Source organism: Sycon ciliatum, chromosome 6, assembly GCF_964019385.1.
Source record: "Sycon ciliatum chromosome 6, ocSycCili1.1, whole genome shotgun sequence".
In the NCBI taxonomy this organism is placed as follows: domain Eukaryota; kingdom Metazoa; phylum Porifera; class Calcarea; order Leucosolenida; family Sycettidae; genus Sycon; species Sycon ciliatum.
Window position 1 is genome coordinate 20,321,546 of NC_088648.1, and position 27,743 is coordinate 20,349,288.

Below are 27,743 nucleotides of genomic sequence, written 5' to 3' on the forward strand. Positions count from 1 at the left end.
ATTTCCAGCCAATGCACTGAGAATGCGATTGTGCCTCGCATGCATAGCTTGTTCGTGTAGTCAATTTTTGTCTGATGACTGGCCATTCTGCCATGAAACGTCGAGTAACAACAATACAAAATTTGCCGCCACTGTCAACTTGTGCATGGCATTCTTGTTTATATACATTTGTTCGAAACTTTTCATAAGGTTAAAAGAAGTTGAAAAGAGGAAGCATGGCGGGACTGTAGGTGTTCAGCATGAAAGAAATCCTTTCAATAGACAATCAATGCACCAGTTCATGTATCTAGAGTGTCAACCGAACTGTTGCTTCAAAAAAAAATACATCATCTTCAACTGGTAGCAACACCCAAGCGCTTTGCCTGTGCAGACGCCGAGACCACCAAGGTCGGCTGAGTAGAATGGCCCCGCCACCACTTTCCGCGTTCATTCGGGAGAATAGTGGACTTAGTAAAACACACACACACACACATGGCATCAATCAAAAAGAAACTAATTGCTTGACACATAGATTGTGGGCAGCTGAACACACTAATCAAAGTTCTTCCAATGGCTCGGGTTAACTCGGGGACTAGGGTCTTGGTCACGGACAAGCAGCAGTCTCACTTCCTCGCTCAGATATCATTCTGGCTGGATTTCAAAGACGGCCGGCGATGGCATACGGTAATCTTCTCTAACATCCTCGCGAGACCCGTGGTGTGAATGAACTGGAGGCTGCATTACGTACCTTGCCGACTCGACATCGTCAACCAAGACCGGCAGTGCAGCAGGTTCCTTAGGAGACATTGTGCGCAGGGCTATGGACAATGCGGCAGATTCCTGCGATGAGGAGAAGCTCCGAGCTCTGCCCATACCTGGTGTTGCGCTGTTCCCAAGGAGACCGTTCCGGCTCAGGCAACTCCCCGACACGTCGGGGATGAAGCCAGCAGCGCTGTGCCTGTGGCCATGCGAGAAGCCGTCAGCAGTGAGCGAAATACTCAAGCCCAAGGCACTCTGGGGTGTCACAAGGTTGTGACCTGAGCAACTCAGACCTGTCTCAGGGGCCTCGATCTGGTAGCACACACACATATACATGTAAGTGCGTGCGCATGCACACACCCACACACAGACACACATACACACACATGTACACACACACAAACACACATACACACACACACACACACACACACACACAATGCAGTACATAGCGAGGGATGAATAAACATCACTAAGAGAGGATTTGAAGACCACCGAGTAGATATATCCGTGGGTAATCACATCCTTCTGGACGCATCATGTCTTAAAGGGGAAGTCCGGTGAAAAATTTAAATTTCAGGGTTGGTAGACTTTCGGGCGCTGAGTCGAACGGTGTTGGTCCCACGTGTCTCCGACAAAGCGTTCTCAAGATATTTCCGTTTGAAAAACTGAGTTTCGGGGACTGCGCCATGACGTCATGCGGCCGCGCGACACCCTCCACAACGTTATAGCGTGCAGCTAGGTCAAAAGGAGTGCGTGAAAGCAATAGTGTCAGTGATATTTCAAAATGATTTAGCGACCGATATTAGGTGGTGCAAGCGACCCCGAAGACGTTACTCCTTGTGAGTGTGAGGATGCAGCCATGGCTGACCTTCATGAGTTCGGGCTGGGGCTGAGAACCTCGGTATTCAGCTGAAGAAATGGCCGCGTGGGCCGGTCAAGAGTGACTGCTGCTGAGTTTCCGACTGATGAAGAAGCAGCAGCTATTGCAGACGAGGCTGATACAATTATCAGATAGCTGGAGAGCAAGTCGCCAAAATGGAGAAGAGTGATGCGAGTGCTCTAAATGTTGTTCCATACCGATTCGCTTAGACTCCAGTAGCCTGCCACATGGTGATGTTTTGGTGCGAACTTGGTATATTTCGGACTACTCAATTGGAGAACAGTGCAGGCTCTTTGAACCACGGGCACGACTCTTCGCTCGCAACTCTACGGAATCTGAAAGTTCTAGGTCCGCGAGCTATTCGCTGTTTTGTCACTTGTCACGGTTGTGCACTCATCGCTGTATCGTAACATCATGAGGCGGGAGCGGAAAACTAAAATTTTCGTTCTCAAAGCACAACCACCGGCACCGGCAAGGAGAAACGCACTTTCTCTGACTACATGACTGTACAATACGACTAGTTTTCTGAGTCTTGTAGCTACCCCAGCACGGCAGTGCAGTGCGGGAGTAGTTCCGTGTGTGATGAATTTGTTGACTGCACTACAGCTAGCATGCACGCGCAGAGCATTGCTAGATAGAGGCTAGGCGTAGAGGCATGCCGACGGAAAAAGTCCAACTCGGAAATGGCTAAAATATGGTATAACCTCGAGGTTTACCGAGCTGAAAATCACAGGGTACGTAGTGTTTGTAACACTGAATCGAATGGTCTTGGTCCGAAGAAGCTGCGACAAACGGTTCCCCAATCGAACGCGCTCCGAATATGGCCATTTTGTACACAACTAGATGGTGTGGCTACCTGGCTGCACTCTGTGACGTCATCACCTGGATCTGTGTGATGCGCGCTCAAATTCGCACATGTTCGATTGGGCGTATCTGACGAACCGTAGGCCCCAGCCTCCTCGGACAAAGACCATTCAACTCAGCGACCCGAACTCTACGGACTGTGAAATTTAAATATTTCACCGGACTTCCCCTTTAATGTGAACTGAATGAGAGGAACACAATTATTAGCAATTACAGTACTTTAATGGGTTCCACATTCCTTTTTCACATCGACAGGACTTATCTGCCACACTCACCTCTAGATGTTCAGTGGACTGTCGTATCCTCTCCAGAAGTGTCTCCAGTGCGGACGGCCGACGATCTGTGTCGGGCAACGACGCCGGAGTAATGCACATGTTGACGCCGCCTTCCTCCACTTGAATATAGTTCTACAAGAGCACAGGCATTGAAACAAGCACTTTGGACCATGAAAAACAATTCACGCCTCAGTTTTCGCATCAGTAGGAACGCCACCACTCTGTAGGATCAAGGCGCATTCGGAGCATTGAACGAATTAAATCCAAACATCTCGCTAATGCATGGTATCAGGTTTCAGAAGTTAGTTAATTACAACTCGGATGCTGAGCCAATAGCAATAAGGCACCTCTTTACCTTGGTGAACTGTTAGTCACAACTCGTAACTAATTGGTTCTTACTCTTTACTTGAATAAATGAATTTAGAAGTCGCGACTTCGGTGGTATTAGTGGTGAAGTTGGTTGCTCCAACGAGGAACACACGCTTCCTGCTGATCTGCTCCTCGTGTGCTTCGGATGGTAGTCGTGAGTCAGTCAAGTGTCAAGTTTGGCAGGAAGCGTGTGTTCCTAGTTGGAGCAACCACCTTCATTAAATAAATCAATGTTAACAAATAACAAAATAGAATCGGATGGAGAGCCAAGGATAAATTTATAGAAAAGAAGAAGGACCAAGGAACTACAAGTTATGTTGTAATGTCCACTAACACCACCAGTTACAAAACAATCAGTGGCATGCAATGTTATCGCATCAGCTGATTGTTTAGTAACTGGTGGTGTTAGTGGACATTGTAGCATAACTTGTATTTCCTAGGTCCTTCTTCTTTTCTATAAATAACAACATAGCTCTGTTATGATACGAATGACGTTTGAAGCAATCAAAAAGTTACAAACTAACCAAATGCGACTCCAATTCCTGAGAGAGCTCCTGGATAAGTGCAGAGAAGTCTGGTCGGCTGTTGGGGTCTAAATCCCAGCACTGCATCATCAGAGAATATCTATGCAAGAATACAGAACAGACCACGACGAAGCAGTAATGTTATCAGTGATTGGCGATTTTGCTACTTGAGGGTTGCCCAAACATCATCATAGCGTTCAACATTATTGAAGCGCTACAATATGTTCTGAAGCCTACTGCCCACCCAATAGGTAACCTTACTATCCACCCAAAGGGGTATCCCACTATCCACCCAAAGGGGTATCCCCCTATCCACCTAAAGGGGTATCGCACTATCCACCCAAAGGGGTATCCCACTATCCACCCAAAGGGGTATCCCACTATCCACCCAAAGGGTATCCCCCTATCCACCCAAAGGGGTATCCCACTATCCACCCAAAGGGGTATCCCACTATCCACCCAAAGGGTATCCCCCTATCCACCCAAAGGGGCATCCCACTATCCACCCAAAAGGGTATCCCCTATCCACCCAAAGGGGTATCCCACTATCCACCCAAAGGGGTATCCCACTATCCACCCAAAGGGGTATCCCACTATCCACCCAAAGGGGTATCCCACTATCCACCCAAAGGGGTATCCCACTATCCACCCAAAGGGGTATCCCACTATCCACCCAAAGGGGTATCCCACTATCCACCCAAAGGGGTATCCCACTATCCACCCAAAGGGGTATCCCACTATCCACCCAAAGGGGTATCCACTCACGGGAACTTACATCCTTTCTGGACATCCAGTCGGCCTCTCCAGCCGATACCCCTTCAACAAGATATCGGCCAGCAGAGCATTAGGTTTTCCATCATAGGGCAAGTCACCTGAAATGACAAAGAAACCACCAGCACAGTTTCAATCAATTCTTCAATTAGAAAAATCAGCGAAAGCACATTGTGTCCTTTTCCAATCCACCAGGAGAGATAGAGGGTATGATCTAACGCATTAAACTAGAGATACGTTGCTGGTCAACTTGCTAAATATGTCATTATGGTTCTGCTATCGGATTCTCAATGTGGATCAGCATCACAGCATCACTCCTACACCTACTGACCCCGACCCCGTCAATTAGACCGCCTGTCATCATCAATGGCATAATGAGAGAGTGGAGAGACAAACAGGGAAAGAATGTGCATGCGCGTGTGCGCGCGTGTTCTTATCTGTTCATGTGAGGAGGGGTAACATGCTACAGTCAGTATCGCCTATAGCGTTGGTGTTTGATTTTGAGCATTTTATCACTATAAGCGATATTATTACTATGACCGATACTGCATGCATGTGCAACGTATGCGAGTGGGGTGTCAAACGACTCAGCGCGCCATGCACAAACGCACTACATACAATGTACAATGTCATGTAGCTGGCTGTAGTTCCTGACACACAAAATCAGCATTTCCTCATGATGAAGGCATATTTTGGCACGTCAGGCGAAATTACTGGTCAGTCGGCGACACGCATTATTCACAAAAATTTGCGTTTCACCTGCTGGGAGAGTATGCGTGTATACATGTACTCGAGTCTCATCCTGAGCACGTTTTTCTTCTTCTTTTTTCAGCTCCAGTATAGCTGTATTTTTCATTGCAAAGCCGTCCTCGATTGTTGTGTTCGTTGTTCAAACGAAGTGGACATTCAATCATGAAGGCAGAGGACATAGGAACCTGATTGGAGTTTCTCGTGGCATAGGACGGCCACACAGAGACACTTTGGGATTTTCTGAATATAAAATACCGTACGCACGATGCTGAGATCAATTTGTGCGATATCACATTGTTTGTGATCTACCACATCGAGCAGAACGGGATCCAAACACAAGCTTACCGACGGTTAGGCTGCCTACCTGACTGGACTAATGATCCCTGGCTTCACCAGACGCCAGAAGTCGGATACCATGTCCTTTGCCGCGACGTCCATCTCCAAAAAGAACTCCATCTTCGTCGTGAAAAGGCTTGAAATACTCAATATTCAACCAAGATTCGCGGTCTCACCCTTTCTCAGATCGAATCATTTTTTTGTTGTAGCAGTGGCAGGGCAGATCCCCGCCACTACTTCAACAGGCGATGGCTCCAAAGCATGCCTGGAACAAGCCATATCGAGGTTGCAAGCCACCCCTCTCAGCAAAAAATTCGAAGAAATTCGAAATTTCAATGGTGGAAGATATACTATGAAGAGAATTTCAAAAATTGTGTTTCGCGGAGCGATCGCTCAACCAACGTCATTCAAACTTTGCAGGATGGTTCAGACGTACATGCTAGGCATGGAACCACAGAAGATGATATCATGGCTGACACACAGAGTCACACACACAGCAGATTCGTGTGCACAGATACTAAATTAGTGGACGTCGTCATCTTCTTCCCGCTGATCTCGAATGTACTATGACGTGCTATTTCGCCTGACGACTTGTACGAGCAAAACTCACCAAAAAACACTCACTGGACAAGTTCTTCACGAAGAAGTAATACCCTGTTCTCCTCTGACATCGCTTGATCTTACATCAATCACTATAACCGATGCAAAAATAATGGTAATAAAGGTCTTTTGAAATATGAATTTGATCACTATAAGCGATATTACTATAGACGATTATTTCTATACACGATAACTGTGTATACTTAGCTATGGCAAATGAAAATGAATTTGAGAAATTGATCACTATATCCGGTATATTTCTATAGCCGCCAACCTTATAGGCGATACGGACTGTATCTTGAAAGGAAGGCAGAGCCAGAGCAAAACGAATGCACTAATATGGCTCTACTCACCGCAAGTCTCCACCTCCCACATTAGCACACCGAATGACCAGCTGGAGAGCAAAAATACAGCACGGCAGGAAGATACTTTTAGTCAATAATTGTGTGTGTGTGCGCGTGCGCGTGCGTGCGTGTGTGTGTACATGAAGGGAACCAATGGTTCACAGTTGTGGGATGCTTGCTTTGCAGTACAGGCATTTCTTGAGGTGAGTCACTGCTTGAATAGCAGCAGGCTCTGTTGTCAAGTAGGACAAAGGTTCCCTTGGGACTAGTTTCACTGATGGGGCTCTATTCAAGAGAGGGCACTATTTTTTCAATGCTGGTACATTCGCATCATCCAGCATAAAACAAAACAAAACAGAGCTGTAAACTATCGCAGCTCAACAGAAAATGGCAACAAGAACTGCGATCTTGATCCTGAAACCACCAGTGCAATAACATGGACAAGAACATTAGCAAAAGAACATCATACTTGCACATGCGCTCGGGGGGGGGGGGGGGCACTATTCAAGAGAGGGCTTTATTTGTTCACTGGCTCTTAGGGACTGGGGCACTATTTGAGATAGGGCACTATTCAAGATAGGGCTTTCGAGTGCGGCATGCGTGTTTGATTATCCGGCTCCCTTGCCTACCCGAATATTTTTGTGGAAAACGTATGTGTGCGGATAAGCGAGGTCTGACTGCACTGTAAAACGGGACAATTCCGGTGGAGACATATCGGCGGTTACTTCGGTACAGGTGATTTTTAGCTAAAATATAATGCAACCTAAAATTCAACAGTGTCATGCCACACTGTGTGCGTAATGCATTTTTGGATCTGGAAAACTGATTTAACAGAGTTTTCGCGCTACCGAAACGCTGACTTTGTGAAAAGCTGAAAATACTACACCAGCGAAAATTCACGTTTTACAGTAGTTTTGAAGTTAGCTTGATTCCTTACACATCACTCTGTGATGAGAAGGAGCCCGTTGTGATGCTCTCCACGGCTGTCCACTTGATCGGCAGCATCCTCTTCAGCCACAAACAGGTAACAATGCAACACATTACGACAATGAGTAGAGAACACACATTTATGGATCGTATTTCCTGGAGTGGAGATGAGGGGCTATTGAGAGGCCGTTGATCATAACGATTTCCATCGTTTACAAATCATAGTCAGAAAGTGAAAAATCCTGAAGGGAACTGCATGATTTCCCTAGAAAACAACAGGGGATTAGTGCCCACCAAGCAGACATTTCATTATCAAAGAGAAGTTGATGTTGCAAGACAGGATTTTAGAAGGTGAATTTGCTCTGCGTATCGTACTCCGTGGTTGTTAGCGATATCAGATCTTATCAGAAGACGTGACAGTCCCCAGGACTGCCTGGAAGTTTGTGCAGGAAACATTTAGCAAAACAGTGGACACAGCAATTTCATGCGTATTGTCTCAATGTCTATTGTACGCTATGTGTAACATATTAAATTCCCCCATCGATCCACGAACACAAGTCTTACACCTGTCCCCTGTGCTGTATCTCACTTCAGAGTATTCACGACTTACCGATGTCTGTGCTTCGTACTTCCCGTTGTGAATGGCGGCGCGCGACAACCCGAGATCGCTGATCTTAGCCTCCAGCTTTCCACGCAGCTTGTGATGTTCTCTGACAAGAACGTTGCGTGCGGCAAGATCTCGGTGAACAATCTAGCACACAGAGAACACGGAGCACAGGAAACTAAAGTATAGCCTTTTCATTTCCAACTTGATAATAGCACAATTGAGATTTGGATGGAGCAACACTGGACTGAACAAATAAGTTATACTCTCAATAGGAAAGGTGTTTGCTCCCCACACTGGAGCTCGCACGTTTCCGCCGACTTTACGCGACACTTGACTGACTCACAACTGCCATCCATATGCTGTCAATATCACTTCAAATCCTCACCTGTTTTGATGCCAGAAACTCCATTCCCAGCGCGATCTGCCTGCAGATGTCCAGTCGCTCATTGGGCATCAGGTGCGGGTCGGTGATGGGAGTCAGGGCCGTGTTCTTCTTGATATCCAAGAGAAACGAATGCAGATCACCTCCGGACATATACTCCATGACTATACAAGCATTACCTGTATGACAGGGAAAATAAACAAGCGTGAACGCACACACAAGTTCATCATGGTAAGCAGACCGTGCAAACTGACCATGCAATCATCATTGACTGAGGCTGTATTCACCCGCCGCACGTGTTCAACTCTATGTCTGGTACTTTCAATGCGTCAGGTGTTCTTGTGCAAGGCAAAACATGAGAGCTTGAGAATATTTATAGCAAAGTTAGACCCCACACCCGCCATGACGTGCTTTGCACTTCTCTACGCGCGCTGTCACTATGTACCGCGCTTTGCTTGCTTGCCTCCTTCTTTTATACTGCTGTTCTTTCCATGTCCACTTCATTCCTGATGATGGTCATAAAGACCGAAACGTTGTAACGATACCAATGGATTTGTGTGAAATGCAGTGCTCTCTTGAGTGTAGGCAGGTTGCCTGCAAACAATTCAAAGTTAGAAACTTTCCGCAATCTAAATTCTTCCTTGTCCTTGTTCCATATAGTTTCCACACTTTGTTATACATGTCGGGTTCATATATCAGCCGGCAGTACAATCTACAGCCAGTAAAGACAGCATGCAGTTGAAAAATGTGCGATACAGAATGACCACACGGTTTGACTTTGGCTTTACCCGTCAAGTGCGCTACATGTAGAAAGCAATGAGAAGGTGGGTGCTAGATGGAACCAATATGGCTACCCTGTAGCACCCAACTTCCCATTGTTCTCTCTTGTCCTGATGATGGTTATTTATGACCGAAAAGTTGAATTCATATTATTTCATATGGATACGAGTTAAGTTTTTTTTCGTAGTTTTTTTTCTCTTCCACATTTATTTATGGCTCAACATCCGAGTTTCATATTATTTCGGAAATAAATTTATGAAAAGCAGTGATGAGTGTGAGCCAATGTTGCTCACAAGCCAATTTTGTCCTTTTTATGTTCTCCAATTGTCCCTTTCCTCGGGGGGGGGGCAGTGTTATCATGTGTGAAGTAAAATAATTATATACTACAAAAATGTACGGGCACTACTAGTTCAGTCAGACCTCGCTTATCCGGTCCTCTTTTATCCGGATCCCTCGGCATCCGGAAGAAATTCGTTGGTTACCGATTTACAGCATATGGCATGCATACGTCCAGTTTGTGTGTTTGATTATCCGGTTCCCTCGCCTATCCGGATAGTTTGGTCTGACTGTAGTCACGTTCATTCACAATGTGATGTAGCACTGTGTATCCATGACGACCTACCATTATACAGGCCGCCTGTGATGATGCTGACGACATTCGGGTGATCCCCTATGCTCTTCTGCAAGATGAGCTCCTCAATGAGTGAGTTGTGAGTAGCCTCATCAGAGCAGAGCACTACAAACACACGTGAACATTTAAAAAATAAATTCACTGTTCGCGTGAGACTCGGCTAGAGGCCGAGTTTTCCGCATCCGTAGGAACTTCACCACCCTTCAAGGATCAAGGCTCAGATGCACACAGATACCATATAGAAAACAACAAAGAGATCAAGGCACAAGAGCATAGTGAGATTAAAATCCGGACCATATTAATTTGCTTGATCCACTTCATCTAGGGCTTTCAGTACACTCGTTGCATTTCCTACAGTCAAGTTGAGAAGCACGACTGAAGTTCCCCGCAAAGGTTTATTTATTTGTCCCTCGCACTGAACTGACAACATTGTAGAAGCATAGCACAACTGCAATTATGGATTTTTGGGCATGAAAAGTACATGAAAAGTGGTCGAATGACACCATACTGCATACATGCATTTCATGCATAGTACGCTCTATCACTGGTTGATTCACGGCCGGCATTCGGAGTCCAAGACACAGGAGCCATTCTTGATTGTTTTAGGATTTTCAGCATGCGGCTAACACCCCAAAAAACGTGGTATCTATTTTGAGCAGTTCATGTTCCTCACAGGGCAAAACCAACTTTCACCTTACCATTCAGTGTCTTGATTGCTGCAATTTGCTCGATTTCCCGGTTCTGCTCATCACGACATGAAATCCAGCCAAGGTAGACTTCTCCAAACTGTCCCTTGCCAATGATCTTGCCTAGTTTCAGCAACGATACTGGCAATACCTACGCGAGGAATTTACCAGAACACAAACACACCAACAAGGATTCTGGCATTGGCATGGGTGGGATTGACAGGGCAAGAAGATATTTGAAAGTACACTGTATGTTGTCCTGACAAGAAGAAAATAGACTTGCGGGGCCGGCATGTTTGGCCAGACATGCTGTTATTGCTGGACTTCAGCACTGTGGAACACGAAGAACAGGGGGGGGGGGAGAGGGGGATGGGGGGGGGGGAGAGAGGGGGAGAGGGGGGGGGGGTCAGCCTCCTATCCAAGACCTTTCTTATTTCCATGTCCATGTGTTGCAGTCTATGCAGAGTTAAGTGCAGTGTATACGTTGGCATGCTGTGCTAGGTGAAATTCTAGGCTGGTCGTTCTTTGGCGCTCCGTTCTTCAGCGACCGACAGTACTATACAAAGAAGAATATAACTGGGTGAAAGGTTTGCAAGCAACCAATGTCGAATTGCATACAGCAGTGTACAATTGTGCAGTATAAAGCATCACATCGAAGACTGCACTCTGGCAAAGTAGGCACATGCTGTGAAGGACCTGGCACCTGGCTAACTAGGCAATCCCAGGCCACATTCAAGATGTGTGTGTGTGTGTGCGTGCGTGCGTGTGCGTGTTTGTGTGTGTGTGTGTGTGTGTGTGTGTGTTTGTGTGTGTGTGTGCATAACTGAGGTCTGTCCCCGGTTTCACTTCAGATGACAGATTGCATCTTAACTTCACCGGCCGGTCTTTTCACGCCATGGCCAGATTGCAGACAGCAGATAGTAGAGAGATTCTGCTATACGTGAAACGTAGAGAAATCACGTAGAGAGCAGGTGTCTGGGTTAGAGTCTACGGCTTCGCGTGTTTCGGCTCCAGATTTCTACGCGGAGATGAGGTTCTCTACATTGTGGCACACGCAGAGAAAATGCGTACGGATTTGCTGGGTATCGATCAACTGCATGCAGAAAACTGCCAAATATGGAAGGGGAAATTCCCAGTACACATTCCACGTGACTTCTCTAGGTGAAACGTAGAGCAGAACAGGATTTCTTTCTTTACGAAAGTTCCCGTGATTCTTTGCGTCGCGTTCCCAAAACGTAGAGAAGAACCTCCCTAGTGAACTACACCCACACCTCATTTTGTCCGGGCGGTCAGGGGCCGGGCACTGCCCGTAACTTTGCAATTTCCGTAACTCCGAATCACATACTTTTTTGATGGGTACAGGCCATAGATATGGTGGCATCTGACGTCACTATTTCCACAAAAAAGTGACAAAAGAGTAGTAATATTTCCACTGAAATCTGCCCACCGGGTGCGGGGTAGACTGAAGTGCCCGTAACTTCGGGGTCCGGATAACCGAGGTGTGAGTGTATGTAGAATAATGCCCCGGTAACTAACGTTATGCAGAGCTCACTGACTTGTCAGTTTGAACACTCTAGCAAGGTACGTTAGGGCCTGGTTTAAATCTTGGAAAATTAATTTTTCATTGCTACCAGGTTTGGCCTCATTTCCTCTGTGCTGCGCTGACGACTCTACAAAGGACGAAACAGTTCTGTCCGCAGATTGATTGAGTAACTTGGTAAGTAGAAAGTCTGAAATCTCTACAAAGAGCAGCTTTTCTGTGCTCTGTGTGGCTGGCAACCTTTGACAGTTTTGACTAGAAAACTCCTTTAATTAGCCTCGCATAGAGAGCCAAGGATTAATTTATAAGGAGAAAAGAGGACCAAAGCGATAACATTGCACGACACTGACCAACGATTGCCAGTTAGGTGTAGAACGTCAGTACCGTTGGTCAGTGTAATGTTACCGCATGAGCTGATTGTAAAGTAACTGGTGGTGTTAGTGGATATTATGGCATAACATGTAGCTCTTTTGGTCTTCTTTTATTCTTATAAACTCTTTTAACCTCTACAAATGCCACCCATAGAGGCCAGCTTCCACTAACGCAGTATTAAGTAAAGTGTCTAAATGTTTCTTTCCCGTGGTCAGCGTCAATACTTCTTACCGTGACAGACGTATTCACAGGCGCAGCCAACATTGCGGTAGCATGATTTGTCACGTCCTTTATGCTGGGCAGCACCTCGGCACTGATTCCACCCTCAAGAGCGCACGATACCTGACATGAAACAGCGAAGAAAACATACAGGAAAGGCAGGAGGTGCACGTGACTGCAAAGAATTTCGGCACAAATTAAAAGCCAATATCCATGGCCCTGTGCGGACCAGATTTACAATGCCAGGGAAGAGAACGATCTGTGCTGATGAGTCTTTTCACCTGACAAAGTGTTACTGTCAAACTGACTCCGAAAAGGTGCTGTTGTGTGCTGTTCTGGTTACATGTACAAATTGTTGCAACTGCAAATCATGACGTCGTGTAGACAAAATATCCATATTCACACGATCAGAATCAGTGGCATCCACACTCAGACAAGATGCCCACGCGTATTTCAGATTATTCTTGCCACTGCTTACTGGATTCCTTGATTGCTTTCGCTTCCGGTATGCCTTGTGAATGATGAGTGATCCGATGATCAAGACAAGAAGGCAGACTGAGCCAGCTATTGCTGGTATGATCACGAGTAGCTGAGAACCATCTGGGTGAGGAAAATGGCAAGAATCGTACATACAGTGGAATTCACCCTAGTACATTATAATATAAGACGCACACCTTGCCAGTACTGTAATTCATCAAAATACTTAATAATAAAACATATTCGGCGCGTGCATATTCAAGGTGACAGTATATACAGGCACCCCCTCCCCGACGAGCAAGTTGTACTTCAGGTGGCTAACCGTATCACACAAAATACCTGCCGACGCCCCTGCTTATTAATGATCAGATACCTGAAGGTCCTTCCACAGGTGATGGCGTTCTGCTTGGCGTCGCACGAGATGTCTGAAAATCGGAAGTCGACGCTTGGGTTTCGGTCGTGGCGCTTGTGGTAATTATAACCGATTCTGGCGCCTGGGTGACCGGGGGCTTGGTCGTCCTAGCTGCTTGTGCTTCTGCTTCCGTTGTTGATGTTGTCGGAAATGTCGACGGCGATGTTGTTGGGTCGGGTTTCCATAAGCACTGGACAAAGTGAATCAGGATTGGGGAAAAAAATACAGAACACGTTCAATAAACAAAATTATTGTCCACGAGATCACGGGACAGCAAACAGCCTTCCGTCCCACCAGTACAGGTCTGATGTACTTCAAATTAGCTAATACCATAGTGCTGGCCAATGAAATCCAACCTCATGAATAAAATAGCACCGGGCGAAACGCAGCTCCAGCCCTGCACGTACTGGTCCGTGCACTCTATACCGGCACTACTTCATTCATGAGGCTGGATTTCTCTGGCCAACACTGAACAATACATTGACAAACTGTACTTATCTGCTGCGGGTTCATCAGAACTCGAATAGTTTGGCATGAATGGAGGATCAGTTTACTAGCATACGTCTTGTTACCAGCAAAGTGACGATATCTTCAGTCTAGTGATATATTCGTTTTGTTGTTGTTGTTGTTTTTTTTGGGGGGGGGGGTGGAGGGAGACCTAATGCTCTCCTATCAGGACCTGAGTTGTGTCAAATACGACACACAGGAGGCAATTTTCACTGCGCACACAGTGCTCAAATATCCAAAAGTTTCACTGCTCACACAGTGCTCAAATATCCAAAATTTTCACTGCTCACACAGTGTACAGATATCCAAAGTTTCACTGCTCACATAGTGTACAAATATCCAAAGTTTCACTGCTCACACCGTGCTCAGTACTGCAGTACCTAGACTTTCAATGCTCACACTGTGCTCAATACCTAGACGTTCACTGCTCACGTAGTGCTCAAATACCAAGACGTTGACTGCCCACACAAGTGTTCAAGTACAAGTACACGGGGCAGAGATTTCTAAGACAGAAGTCAGAACGATTCATTGCAAGTTGTATCAAATGCCTGTGACTTTCATGCCAAATACGTCGCATATGGAAGCCACTCTAACATCAGTACCTCCTCATCAGGTCCGAAGTAATCTCTGCAGACGATGATTCCGTCGTCGAGCGCACACTGGTGACCAGAAGCCTGCTTCTCGCCAGCACTCTGCGTTTGTTGCGCAATGCCTTTGGCAATGGCACTCGTCATACGGGTCACTTTCCGGGAGCTGGCTGCCAAATCACTGATAGTCCATCGGTGAGCCCCAAACCATGATGATGGATCCCAGTATCTGCTTTCGGACGATGTCGAGACCGTTGCGCCGGGTACAACTTTATTACCTATGCATGCGTTGAGGCCTGCACCACTCGGATCAACACCGTACATTTGTGTATCTTGGCTGCTTTCAGGCTGTGTGATGTCAAATGGCAAAAGAAAGTGATAGGAAACTGAACGGCATATATACGGGTGGGGTAGGACGTACTCCAAGATGCAGCCAGCAGGTTTCTTAGTATTTGCTGATAAAAACACAACAGTGTCGTATCGACCAGTGCGCAATGATTTAATCTTCTCAGGAAGGTCCGTCAGGGCCGTGATCCCGTTGCCCTCATGACGCGACGGAAACGGTAGCGAGCCGACAGCTTCCGCAACGCGTTCTACGGGCACGGCCGTTGCCGATCCGGCCGTAGAGTGAACACTCGACGAGACCAGTCCGGACGCATCGAATCCAAACACGCTGTAAAGGTTTCTTCTTGCGCTCGGTGAGGACTGAGCCTGGCCCACACCTCTGGCGACGAACCTCTCTTCCAGCTCGGCAGCAAATCCAGGCAACAATTGTAGCAAACGATAATTCTCTTCACCCAAATCCACTAGAAACAGTATATTGGCGGTGGCCAGTGCACAAGATCCGTTCAATGTTTGAGCCGAGTAGTCACTGCAGCCTGAAATGATGCACAAAATGGAACACAGCATTCCATATCAGCAAATGTTCAAAAACATAAAATAGACTGAACAGGACGTTAACACATACCCCCTACCCCCCCCCCCCCCACCTCAGACCTGCCCATCGCTGAAGCGATGATAGCGAACAGCTATGTTAGACATAGCAACTCGTGCTGGGATTACACCATTCAACAGCTTGCAAGGTGGATGAATTGAATTTATCATCAGCCCTCCCCCCCCCCCCCCCACACACACAGACACAGACACACATAAACATACACATACACATACACACACACACACACACATACACACACACACATACACACGCAGACACGTACACAAACACACACACACACACACACACACAAACACACACGCACACACTACACACACTACACACACACACACACACACACAAGCGTTAGGTGAGCCAGCCTGTCTGTGGCTATTGGGGTCTCTTTTCATGGCACATTTGCATCGGACAGTCTATTTTGTGGCTGACCTGATGTGAAAACCAATACTGGAAGACAACAAGCATACTCGGCGCATAGCTATTATCGGCCATTTTCGGCCTGGTCATGTTTGGATGAAAATTTGTTGCAGCCGAAATTTTGTTGTGCAAGTTTCAGTGTGACAGTGTATACAGGCGGCAGCAGTACAGGCCGAAAATTTGATGCTATAAAAATGGGTTTTAGCCCTGGGAGGCCGAAATTTGAATGGGCTGAAAATCTGTAGACTTACAGTAGCCTTTATGGACAAATCCGTTGATCCCCGAGCTGCAGAGAGTGCTCAATGTCAGAGACAGAGCTTAGCATCCCAACCAACCTGAACGTCCTCCACTGAGTCTGCTATGATTGTAGCCTTTATCTAGTTTTGGAGACACTGAAATTACATGGATCATCACTGAGGCTACTGTAAGCCAATTAACTTTCGTAGTCATTTAATTTCGTAAATTTCGCAAGCCTCCGGCCACTCACGAAATTAGAACGCTAACTAAAATGTGTCACACTCACTGCACAGTACTGTCTGTATGTATGCACATATTAGTAGCCCCAGATCGATGGCATTTACGAAAGTTTTCATTTCTCAGTTTGCGAATATTATTCGCTTGCAAAAATATAATTGATTTTCAGCAGTTCCCGGAACTCGTACCAGTTTCATTGAGATACGACTCAGCCTCTTCCGCCTCTTCCTCACGCAGCTTGGCCACCTAAAAAACACCAAGATCCATCAGAGCAGTCGGAACAAGTGTGAGATGAACAAAAATGATTGAAAAGGTTGTGACAGTTTCTGAATGCAGAGAATGTGAACCGTTTATGCTAAACAGTACATGTTACAATTGAAGTAACTTTAAAAAAAATACAAGATTGGTAAAATGATGTAAGATGACAAAGTGAAAACGTGGACTGAACATAGAACTGAGCTGTCACATTGTAAACTAAGGGGAAAGTGTGAGTGTAGTGATGGTATCTTTCAAACTTTGTGCAAGAGGGAGTCTGACAACCCTGTTTGTATGTGTTTACGTGAGAGCTTTCCACCCCCCATGTACGCTGAATGACACGAGTGCTTCTAAAAGTTGGCGTAATGAGAGAGCTTGAAAGCTCACGGCCCTCGCTATGCTTTTTTGCTTAGGTCATCATGCATGTTATTCGACCGGATAGAAACGTTTTTGCAATACAATGATCAGAAGAAAAATCCACCCGCCCTCCCCAATATTTCTGAAAAACGTTGCGATTCAATTCGAACCGCACTATCGCCCTGCATGCATTCCCCCGATGCACTTCACATACATACACATTCTTCCAAGTTGCTTCACGTTACGATCTTGAAGTTGAAACCCCTATTCGAAAAATGTGGCCAGCTGTCTTTTACAATGATAAAGACATATATACCCGGCCTCCCTCCCCATTTTTTTCCGAAGAAAAAAAGGATGATCATGAAGTATATTCTTTAGCTTGGCCCAAGATGGGATTTCTAACCCGCACTGTCGCCCTGCATGCATTCCCCCCATGCACTTTGCATACATACACATTCATCCAAATTGCTTTACGTTACGATCTTGAAGTTGAATGCCCTATTTGAATCAGGTGGCCAGCTGTCTTTGATGGTACGGTACGGGACATGTACGGGATAGCGCCAGGCGCCAGGCATGCCCGGCGACACAACAAACAGATACCGAAGTAAAGCTGTGTGGACGCTGGGTAGCGCCAGACGTTACTCAAGTAACGTCTTTCGCATAGCTACGGGAATAAGCTCATTTGAGGAGGTGTGAATGTACATTTGAGAAACTTCAAGCTTGTTCATGAACTCACTGCATACTGGAGACGCTCAAAACCATTACACTGCCTACTAGTTACACCATAATGTCGACTAACACCAGTTAGTTGCAGAACGTCCATACCATCGGTCAGTATCGTGCAATGTTATCGCATGAGCTGATTGTTTAGTAACTGGTGGTGTTAGTGGACATTATAGCGTAAATTGTAGTTTCTTGGTCCATTTTTTTCTTTACTATAAATTTTGCCTTCGCTCTACATCCGAGTCCTTTTTTGCACACCTGAAAAGCTTTTTTGATGGTCTTTACACTGTTCACAACTGCTCTTACAATTCTCGCGTTTTCCTCTTCCTGAACTTCTTTGCACTTCGTCTTGTTGCACGGGAAGCAATGGTGGATGCCATGATATGGATTGGACGGGTAGACTTCATCAGGCACGCTGCAAGTGCACGGCAGAATCTGAAGATACCTTTCCTCCGCAAGCTGAGCGAGAACTACGGGCATGTAAGCTAGGAATCCCGGGTAGTCGTTGGTAAACTGTTCGATACTCCAGGCCGAACCGTTGGAGTTCAGGGCCAGCGTACCGATATTGTCGTAAGTGGCGCTCAGGCCACCGCGAATGTCCACCGGATCCTTTCCGATTCTCGTTAGATTGCTCGCAAACGTATATTTGAACCGGTGGTGATCCGTGCCAAACGTTTCCTCACCCAGGCTGGTAAATCGGTTGTAGATGACCGAGTGCAAAGCAATTTTGTAGCACTCAAGCATCATCTCGATGTCAGGCGGTCCCAAGATCCGAGAGTATTCCCAGTTGCGATCCATAACGAGCAGAATGTTACGCACAGCATTCCTTCGCCATGGAGTGTTAGCGATGGCGAATGACAGGGCGGCAAGTGTGTCTAACCGTGGAATATAGCCTCTCTGGTTCTCGGTACGGTGTATCAACTGGCGCGTTGCACTCGCTACGCACTCGGCGGGGTACAGATATGCCGCCGAACACGAGGAGAGCAGAAACCGTCCATGAACGCCCTCGCTGGAGCCCATGCCGACAATAGTGTAGAGATTCCGCGACTGATCCGCACCGAAGCCACGCTGCCGTAGGCTCTTGTCAATCTCCATTACCAGTCCGGCCATCTTGCGGTGCGCGTTTCGCAGTGACGGTGCCTCCTCCACAATGATCACTACGTCGGCGACGCGCCGAGGCTGGTTGTAGGTTATGGTGGAAGGGTCAATGAGTGGACAATCCCATTCCAGCACGAATGGAGCTGAAAAAACACAGACACAGAAGTAAAATATCCTTCCACAAATAGGCGCAATAAAGAGACTCATCCACTGAACTCGTCTTACACCAAAAAGACTCCAAAGCGAGAAAGGTTTTTGACGAGAATAGAAGAACTCTCACAAAGCCGATGTAATGCTACAACAGGACATCAGGTGCATGCACTGCGAACGCCATTACGAATACTGTTAGACCAGAGAATATAACTAGGCGTCAATTAACGATCTCCACATTTTTGTTGGTTGGCGAGGTGAAATTCTAACGAATTCTGTCCGCCAAAACCGGCAAATGACTGTACATGTACATATCGTTTTCTACATAACGAAAATCGTTAGAAGTAAAGGTTCGTTAGCATTATGGGTCTTCCAATAGACTAGGGTACACGGGCACATATTTACTTAAAAGATATCATTCATGCATGATAATCGCAATCAATAAATTAGCTGAACCGACATTTGTGTACTTTGTTCATGCAATGTAAAAATGGAGGAGACGATGTGCAATAAAACGATGAAAATATGAAGAAATGGTGTAGAGAAAAATATGGATTCAAACAAGTTTTCTTACAACACTCATCAGGAATCGTCGTAGTACTAAAGGACACTGACACAAAATTGAACTATTATAGAAAATCTAAGTTAGAGAAATAACATTGCATAAAATACACAAATGTCGGATCAGCTAATTTTATTGATTGCGGTTATCAAATTATTGTCTCCTCGCCGTTTATTCATGCACGAACATGATTTTTCTCACAGCACTACCTATGTTGTACCTTCTTAGTAGCTATTGTGGTCTATACAACATGTTCGTTATTGACAATTTGACAGTCCTTTTAGGATACTGCGTGGCAAAAACGTATCTGAAGGTCAACCGTCGACCAATTTACGGCCAAAAGCAAGGTGATCACCGTTTTCTGATTTGGCTGAGCTCACGACAGGTAATAGTACAGCATCTGCTACAGAGCCGGGTCACCCGGGTAAGCGACCCGCTTGGGGTACTAGGACCCGTTTGGAAAAAGAACACCGGGTCATATGTGACCCGGGTGGGACTCAACCAGGGAGCTTTAACACATTTTCACCAGTCCCTGATGTACAGTAGCTGCACTTGAACATACCCGACCCTGACCCGGTCGCAAGAGTTGTGCCAGGTACACGTGTACCCGGTAAGATCGAATTCCTAGAGCGGACACTGCACTGGTACGAAATAATGGTAGCGACTTCGGCGATGATTCACGGTTAGGAAAGGGTTTGCCCCCATGCAGGAGCTCTCTCTATTCCGCCGACTTGACTTGAGACTTGACTTACTCACAACTGACATCCAGAGCACGCAAGAAGTCCGTCAAACCTCCCACTCGGCAAATATGCCAGAAAGCACCACTCCCTGCTCAATACACTGTGTTTCGGGGTGCAGTAGTGCCATTATTATTATTATTATAATTAAAAGTATTGAAATCCAGTACCCTCAACAAGTACACATGTGGCACAAGAAGTACAGTGTGCTCTCAGCACAGTGATGTCCGGCAGTACTTACGACTATTTCTCACCACTTGAGAACTACCCGGTGATGCACGACGGCAGGAAGAGTAGAATACGGATTTATAGTTGTTATCGCGGATTGGTAGGGCACTGTCCGATGGTTGGCCTGTAGCATGTGCGCGAAACACAAGGGGGGGGGGGGGAGCGTTTGCAGCGGCAATCACGGTCGAACATGCTAGGACACGTACAGACACACACACGTACACACACACGTACACATATACACACACACCTTCAAACACACTCACACACACACACAACCACCCATTCAGGGGACGGCAGCTTGACCATTGTGCTGCCACGATCAATATATCGCATCCATATGTCTGTTGAATAGGGCGTCGAAGTGCCTACGTCACGCTGCCTGAAAACTCGTAGTGACACATAGTTACAAGGCCAAGTGGTGACAAACAAAAGTCGCGTCACCTGCACTTGTCGTGTTTCCAACGGTCACAGCATCACTTTGACTGGGGCGCGCTGGTGCAAGATAGCGACTTCAAATTTTTTTACTTCAAGAAGTTTCTCCTTCGCTCTCAAGCCATCATGCAGTGTTTTCCTGCTGAGTGTTCACCAGCATCTGAGAGATAGGAGTTCTGATTTTCGCTTGTCGCTGGACAAGGAAACGAGCCCCAAGTTGGTTGGTCTCAGAACTAAAAAAATCAGCGATCGCTGTGATGGCCTACAACAGAGACACCCATCGTTGCTTCTTGGCCGGCGACTGCATGTAAAGCCGAACGACAGTACAGGCACAGCAGTCGCCAAGAAAAAATCAGCTACAGCTTCTCCTTCGCTTCTCTACAAGGCGAAAACTTCAAACTCGGCGACAAGTAGCAGTTTATTTGAAAAGTCTCACTCGCGCGCTCCTCAGTCAAAATGATGCTGTAGCTGTATTCACTGCATGCTGCTGTCACTCGAAACACGACAAGTGCAGGTGACGTGACTTTTGTTTGTCACCACTTTGCCAAGTAACTACGCGTTGTCAAGAAGCTGTGACGTCGGACTTCGACGGCCTATGGAACCAGAATAATAAATAAGAAACTATATGTAGGTATTTAAACCAGTACCAGAAAAATATCACGTACAAGGGATATTTTGCTTGTCGAAAGCATTTTCTACTTGCCTTCACAAAATTCAGAACATCCCCTATCCTGGATCGGGAGGACGTGCCACCTTGCAAACGGGGAAGGTGGCTTCCATGGATGGCTTGGCGGATGATCCGTGAGCAGGATGGGATCTTGACGCTGATCGCTGCACCGACATTGGCTCTCCAGAAGTTCGTTCGGTGTTTCACCTATGATCAGGCGGGCAAGGGTTTCGGCGATGACGAACCAGATGCGCGATGGGTGCTCTTTACCGCTGCTCGGTGATAGGCGTTCGGTTTCGGGGAGCTGCGACCTGAATATCATGCCCCCTGTGTCGAACACCGCTTTGCCCAAGTCGCCGGTCGCGTTTAGTATCGACTGTGTAAGCGACTCGTCCATGCTTTTCCAGTAGGGAGTGGCCGGTGGTGCATCCGGGTCAACAGAGATATAGCGCTCCCTGCCGTAGCCCACGCCCCAGTGTCCAGGCTCCAGATCGGTGTACTCGTACAGTGGCATAATGGCATGCAGGGTGCAGTTCCACGCCTGAAGGAGCTCCTTGTGGTAGTTCGGATTGGGCCAGAACTCACCCTTGGCGGGAAAGATGAAGTAACCGCTACTGGGCACCACTGCTAGGATGATGCACTTGCGCTGCGGGCTGAGCTCGCGCTCCCGGCCGAGAATCAAATCCGTTACCGTGGTGAAATCGACGTCCACCGGATTTGTCAGAATATCGCTGTACTGACTCCTGTCAATCGCGGCGACTGCCTGGCCAAGATACGATTCGTCGGCGCTTTCCACCTTGTCCAGGAGGGCTTGTTGCATGACTCCCTTAGTGTCGCCCGACACAAAGATAGGATCTGCTGCATGCGGCAGTAGCTGAGTGTGGTCTTCAGAGATTCCCCATGCTGAGTACGCCAAGCCGAAGCTGTCAGAGTCCACCCCTGCTATTTCCAGCAGGCGATGCACGTGGAACTGCACGCTGCTGAGCAGGCTTTGCATGGCATCTCTTGCTGTGGGCTCGGCGACTACCACTGACACGGATGTGCTGGTTGGCCAGGACAAGCAGGATCCAGCCTGGATCGCAGACTGGCTGCCGTCTCCTGTAAACATGGACTTGGGCCAAGCTGCTTTGCTAACGCAATTTTCTGTTTGGTTGTAATCTGCCAACACGATCACACAGAGAAGATCACCAGAATCCAGCATTTGCAGTGTACTGTAATTTCACAAATGTTCTGTGTACTTTTATTTTCGGTACTTTCGGTGTGTCTGTTTCATACCTAAAATTTCCATACACCGAACAAACGCTAACACATGTAATCCAATAGGAAGCTGCTTCTCTGTGCCTAAATGTTCTGTTCAACTGACCTGGCGTTTTGCCCTCATACCGATAATATTGAGCACCTAAAATTTCTGAAATCAGCGTATTACTAAGCTATAGCCAGGTTGGTACAACAAAAATCATACAAAGCTTCTGAAAGCAATGATGGTCGCGTGATGTGACAATGAACACTCTTGTACCAATGCAGTTTAAAAATCTATCCAAGTATGTCTTATGCATCCTTATTGTATTGTAGAGGTCACACAAATCAGTACAGAATTGTGTTCCTTGGTGGAATTTGTACAGGTAATGCCAAATAGGGGCTGATGCTGTTAGTGACTGTTTCGAGGTGGAAGTCAAACAAGGCATTAGTGTCTCCTTCCAAACTTATGCCGGTAGGAAAGCTGCAGAACCAAGCCACTGCTGACAAACATCAGAGAAGTTCAAGTACTGCAATTTCACAGATATTCTGCGTGCTTTTGTTTTCAGTACTTTCGGTGCTTCCGTTTCCTGCCTAAACTGCCAATGCAATTGTTGAATACGAGAAAGGACGACTGACGACACATTATCCAGACATTACAACGGGAACAGGTAGGTTGGTGGAACGACATTTATTAGAGACGGGACAAGAGACCAAGACGAACGAAACGACTACATTGTGATTATTGAAGAGTGAGAAAAGAGAGCAAGTCTGAACAGCAAGATAAAGGGCCTGGGTAGCTATGGCAATTATGGGCGCGCAAGTAGCTACCCAGGCCAACGGAACAAAAGGAGACAAAAGGTGAGTACGCAAGTGCATGCAGGCCAGCTAGAAAAGGTACGGGAGGAGGTACCTAACACAATAGACAAACACTAACGCACATAATCCAAAAGGGAACTGATTCTCTGTACCTGAAAATTTCTGTTCACCTAACATGGCCTTTTTGCAATCTGGAGCATCTAAACTCTCTGCAATTACAGTAATATGGACTGCTCTAACCCCACACTCTCGTGCAGTGCATGTGCTTACACGCCTCGCGCTCCTCTTGCAGCAGGCTCTCGGATAGCTTCTCGAGACAACGACTGAAGTTAATTTCGTCCCCGGGCAAATTGAATGTTTGCCGCTTGCAAGCCAAAGTCTCTGAACAAGGGCAACTGGATACACATGTTAAAAAATGAGAAGGACAAAATGTTGGAAAAAGAAAGAAAAAAAAGGACAAAATGTTGCCAGTTATGACTGACTGCCCACCAACGTAACCAGATCATGCACAGCGAAGAGCGACAATATGGCACAAAAGTGACAAGAAGTACTGACACATTTGGCTACCTGACAACTGAAAACTAGCTCCAACACTTCTCCAAGGCGCAAACCAACAACCTTCCGACTTGGAATGCCTCAGTACTCCTTGTCCGTTTTGTGCCATTTTGTCGCACTCGCTGACTGCATATGATCTGGTCACTTTGATGGACAGTAGTCATAACTCGTAACATTTTGTTCTTCTCCTTTTTTTATCATAATTAAATTGGCTCACCATTCGAGTTCAGCACACCCATGTACATGAACAATAAAAGAAGAACGGCAAAGAGACTCCCTCCATTTAGCCTAAGGCTTGTGGAGAATTCATAAATACAAATACAAATACAAAGAGATACTGTGCAGCCCATTTCTTCACTGCCGTAGTTGAGGGCACAAAGAGGATAGGGAGTAAAAAATTCGGCAAGGTTCTACGCATTGGATCAGGTATACCATGACAACAGGTCTGGAGAAGCAGATCCCAGGCGCAGATCCGGTGAAATTAGAGTGGGTTTTCGTGAGTGAATTCGGCCGAATCGGGCTTTCAAAAGCCATTGCTACTATCCTACGGAAATGGGCTGCAGTTACGAGAGTCGAAAGTTGGATTTATAGTGTATCACCAGGGTGATATTTAAAAATTTCGAATCATGGGCTTGCGCACTGAGCAATCCTCAGTTCCTCACGTACCCCCCACCCCCTCCACACACACGCACACACCTACATTTTCTCTTTCGGGTAATTGGTCAGAAACAATATCTAGACTCACCAATCTCATCAGGTTCCTTCACAAACAACGTCACTCTTTTCAATAGTAATTATTTACTCCTTTCTGCATTCATGCATTTCACTATTAATTTTTGTAAACTTGTTACTTTTCGATGATACAGAAATTACATACGAAAATCGATTCTGTGAGTACCAGAATGAATTACTTGTCAGTGGACAAACTGGTCGGCAAAAATCAGCGTTAAACCAACTAATTACAATGCATCTCAACCTCAAAACCCTCCAAAAGAAACCACTTACATTCGCTTTGCATGACCGCGCGTTGCTTGACCGCGCTTTGCTGTCCCAACAGAGCCGCTACTGCGATGCGTAGGTAAATGAGGCGGTCCCGTAGGTAGCGTTTCCGTAGATAAGTTGGGAGGTAGGTCTGTAGTTGCAGTGGCAGATGTCTTGGCCAGCGTGACAATTACGCTGAGCAGGAAAACATGGTGACTACTCGCCATTGTGGTATCGCGTGGAGCCGAGGAAGGCCAAGGTCACCTGGCCACGAACTCGATGGTGAACCACACAACCACCTGTCTCCTGGTTCAAGCCCGCTCGGTCAATCCCCGTACTTTCTCGCCTGAGCCTGAGGAGGCACACGATTTTGCCGCCCCTCGCTAGCCTTGGAACCGGCTACTAGTACTACTAGCGAGCGTGTGCTACATGCTCGGAAGTCAAGCTTACTTGCCCAGGAGACGAGTTTGCTTCCAGCTAAAATGTTACTCTTGTGCACGCGCACGGGACCTTGGTCGTATCTGGAAGAGCGATAGAGCGTCAGTATCAGTGCTATCACTACTTTGATAAACTAGTACCTGACGAGAGGCTCCTTTCGCGCTGAGCAATTAAATTATTTTTGGGATAGAGTTGTGAAGCACAGTGCCCAGAGCTCCTGTCGAGACCATGTTTTATCACGATCATCTCACAGTAAATTCAGTCCAATCGACAAGTGCCCTTCCTTCATCAAGTGGCTCGTGTCATCCTAGAGCTTTCAAGGTCCGGATGATAAAGTTCTGGTTGCGAACCAAGCCAAGGATCGATCCACAGTGTGGAAGTGTGCTCGAGACTACATCGACCGTTCCACATTAATTTTCATATCACCCTCGAACTGGATCACACGGTCCGTCGGAAATCTCCAGTGGCAGTGGGCTTGCCTATGGCTTTGGTAGCTCCAATCACGACCGCCCAGCTGGGCTTTCGAGTCCGCGAATATCAGGACTAAACAGGAGAGATAGTGGATCTATGGTCCATCAGAAGGTCGAATTTTCGGTTCGATAACGCGCGTGGATCTAGCATATCTAGCTGGCTTTACTTTTTTTCTCGAGATGGCTGAGTCCTGCGTCAGCGCGATACGAAGAGAGAAGTGTGTGCTCAGTGCAGTGCTCACCATCAGAAATGCAATCAAACCAGTTAGTCTTGTTCTTGTTCATGTTCCGTCGATATGCGCTTACAATCGTTGGTGCACGATCAAAACATAGATCTCTTGTTCGATCAGCCTAATCACCATGATCACAGCCTTTCGACGTTTCGTGTTTCGCGGGGCGGGCGTAAAGGCGATCTCACACTATCCACTTTCATTCAACGCGACTCCCTGGGCCTTGCGCTGATGTAGTGATGATCCTACTCACAGAGGTTCGAGGTTGTGTCCTCGGACGTACATGTATGCTTGCAGAGCCTCTTCACTATAAACTCTAGTCTTAGGCTCTTTATAGTGCAAATCCGCAGCGGTACAATGCAGTGAGAACCTCCTTCAAGAAGTAGTTATGAATGAATTGGGTCGTTCAACATTCCTCTCCGCTGCGTTCTGGCGTGTGAGCATACAATCATGTACATGTACGTGCATGTACCTTTTGATTACAAAATACAAGTACTAGTGCATGCATAGTTATCCTGTGTGACAAGGGCCTACTACATAATCATTGTAGGATGTTTTCAAACCTCATAAAACTAAAAGCTCACAAACTCCAAGTCCAACAGCTCCACTGTACAAACCCCGACCACTAGTGCACTGTGATATCTTATCTAAAGTCGTAAAGACACGGTTGTGGGCTGGCTACATGCCTGCACATGAAGTCCATCGAACCTTCGACTCAGCAAACCTGCAAGAAATCACCACCCCCTGCTCAATACACAGTGTTTCGGGGAATTCACCCCTCATCAGTTGAACGAACTAAAGACGGAGTTTACGTTACTTGGACTTCTCGTGTGCTCTGCATGGCAGTCGCGAGTCAGTCAAGTGATCGGATATTTCACCTTAGGGGTCGTCCGTAATTTTCGAAAAATTAAAAAATCCGTCCTCGTGCAAAATTGTCTCTGACCCACCCACCCACCCCCCAATTTTTCCCATTAATTTTTTGATTTTTACCGATGCCCAGCTCGAAAATAAGAACTCCTGACCCCACGTTTTCTGACTGCACCTGTGTTAGTACTACAGCATAGCTAAGTACAGTGAGTAGTAGGTCTACCGACGTCACGGCCATGCATGCACCGTCCTACAACTAGATGAAAAGTCATGTATCATAGTAGATACTGGTGTTTGCGACAATCGATCCTACACTACAAAAAAATTGTACGTCTACAGCACAGTATACACAGTCAGCTATAATTACTGTACTTGCATCAGTGCAACAAGTGTATGAAACTGAGTCACTGGCGAAAAAAAAAAAAAAAAAAAAAAAAGTACGAAAAATCAAAAAATTAAATTCCGCCAGCACTCTTGACCACCCACCCCCTTTTTGCCTGAGGACGGA

The 27,743-nt window shown here is 46.5% G+C and overlaps 1 protein-coding gene across 1 annotated transcript; it reads right to left on the minus strand.

The window, feature by feature from the left end:
• Positions 1 to 233: 233 nt before the first annotated feature.
• On the minus strand, positions 234 to 26,117 carry LOC135819598 (uncharacterized). The gene is made up of 20 exons (XM_065332834.1): positions 25,255 to 26,117; positions 23,965 to 24,089; positions 21,676 to 22,797; positions 20,551 to 20,661; positions 18,069 to 19,003; positions 16,616 to 16,673; positions 14,597 to 15,459; positions 13,449 to 13,677; positions 13,077 to 13,198; positions 12,611 to 12,721; positions 10,480 to 10,618; positions 9,773 to 9,886; positions 8,374 to 8,549; positions 7,992 to 8,132; positions 7,392 to 7,462; positions 6,464 to 6,504; positions 4,429 to 4,525; positions 3,654 to 3,753; positions 2,761 to 2,892; positions 234 to 1,050 (listed from the first exon to the last, which is right to left on the minus strand). The coding sequence occupies exons 1-20, from the start codon at positions 25,455 to 25,457 to the stop codon at positions 622 to 624; spliced, it is 5,319 nt and encodes a 1,772-aa protein (XP_065188906.1). The 5' UTR covers positions 25,458 to 26,117; the 3' UTR covers positions 234 to 621.
• Positions 26,118 to 27,743: the final 1,626 nt, after the last annotated feature.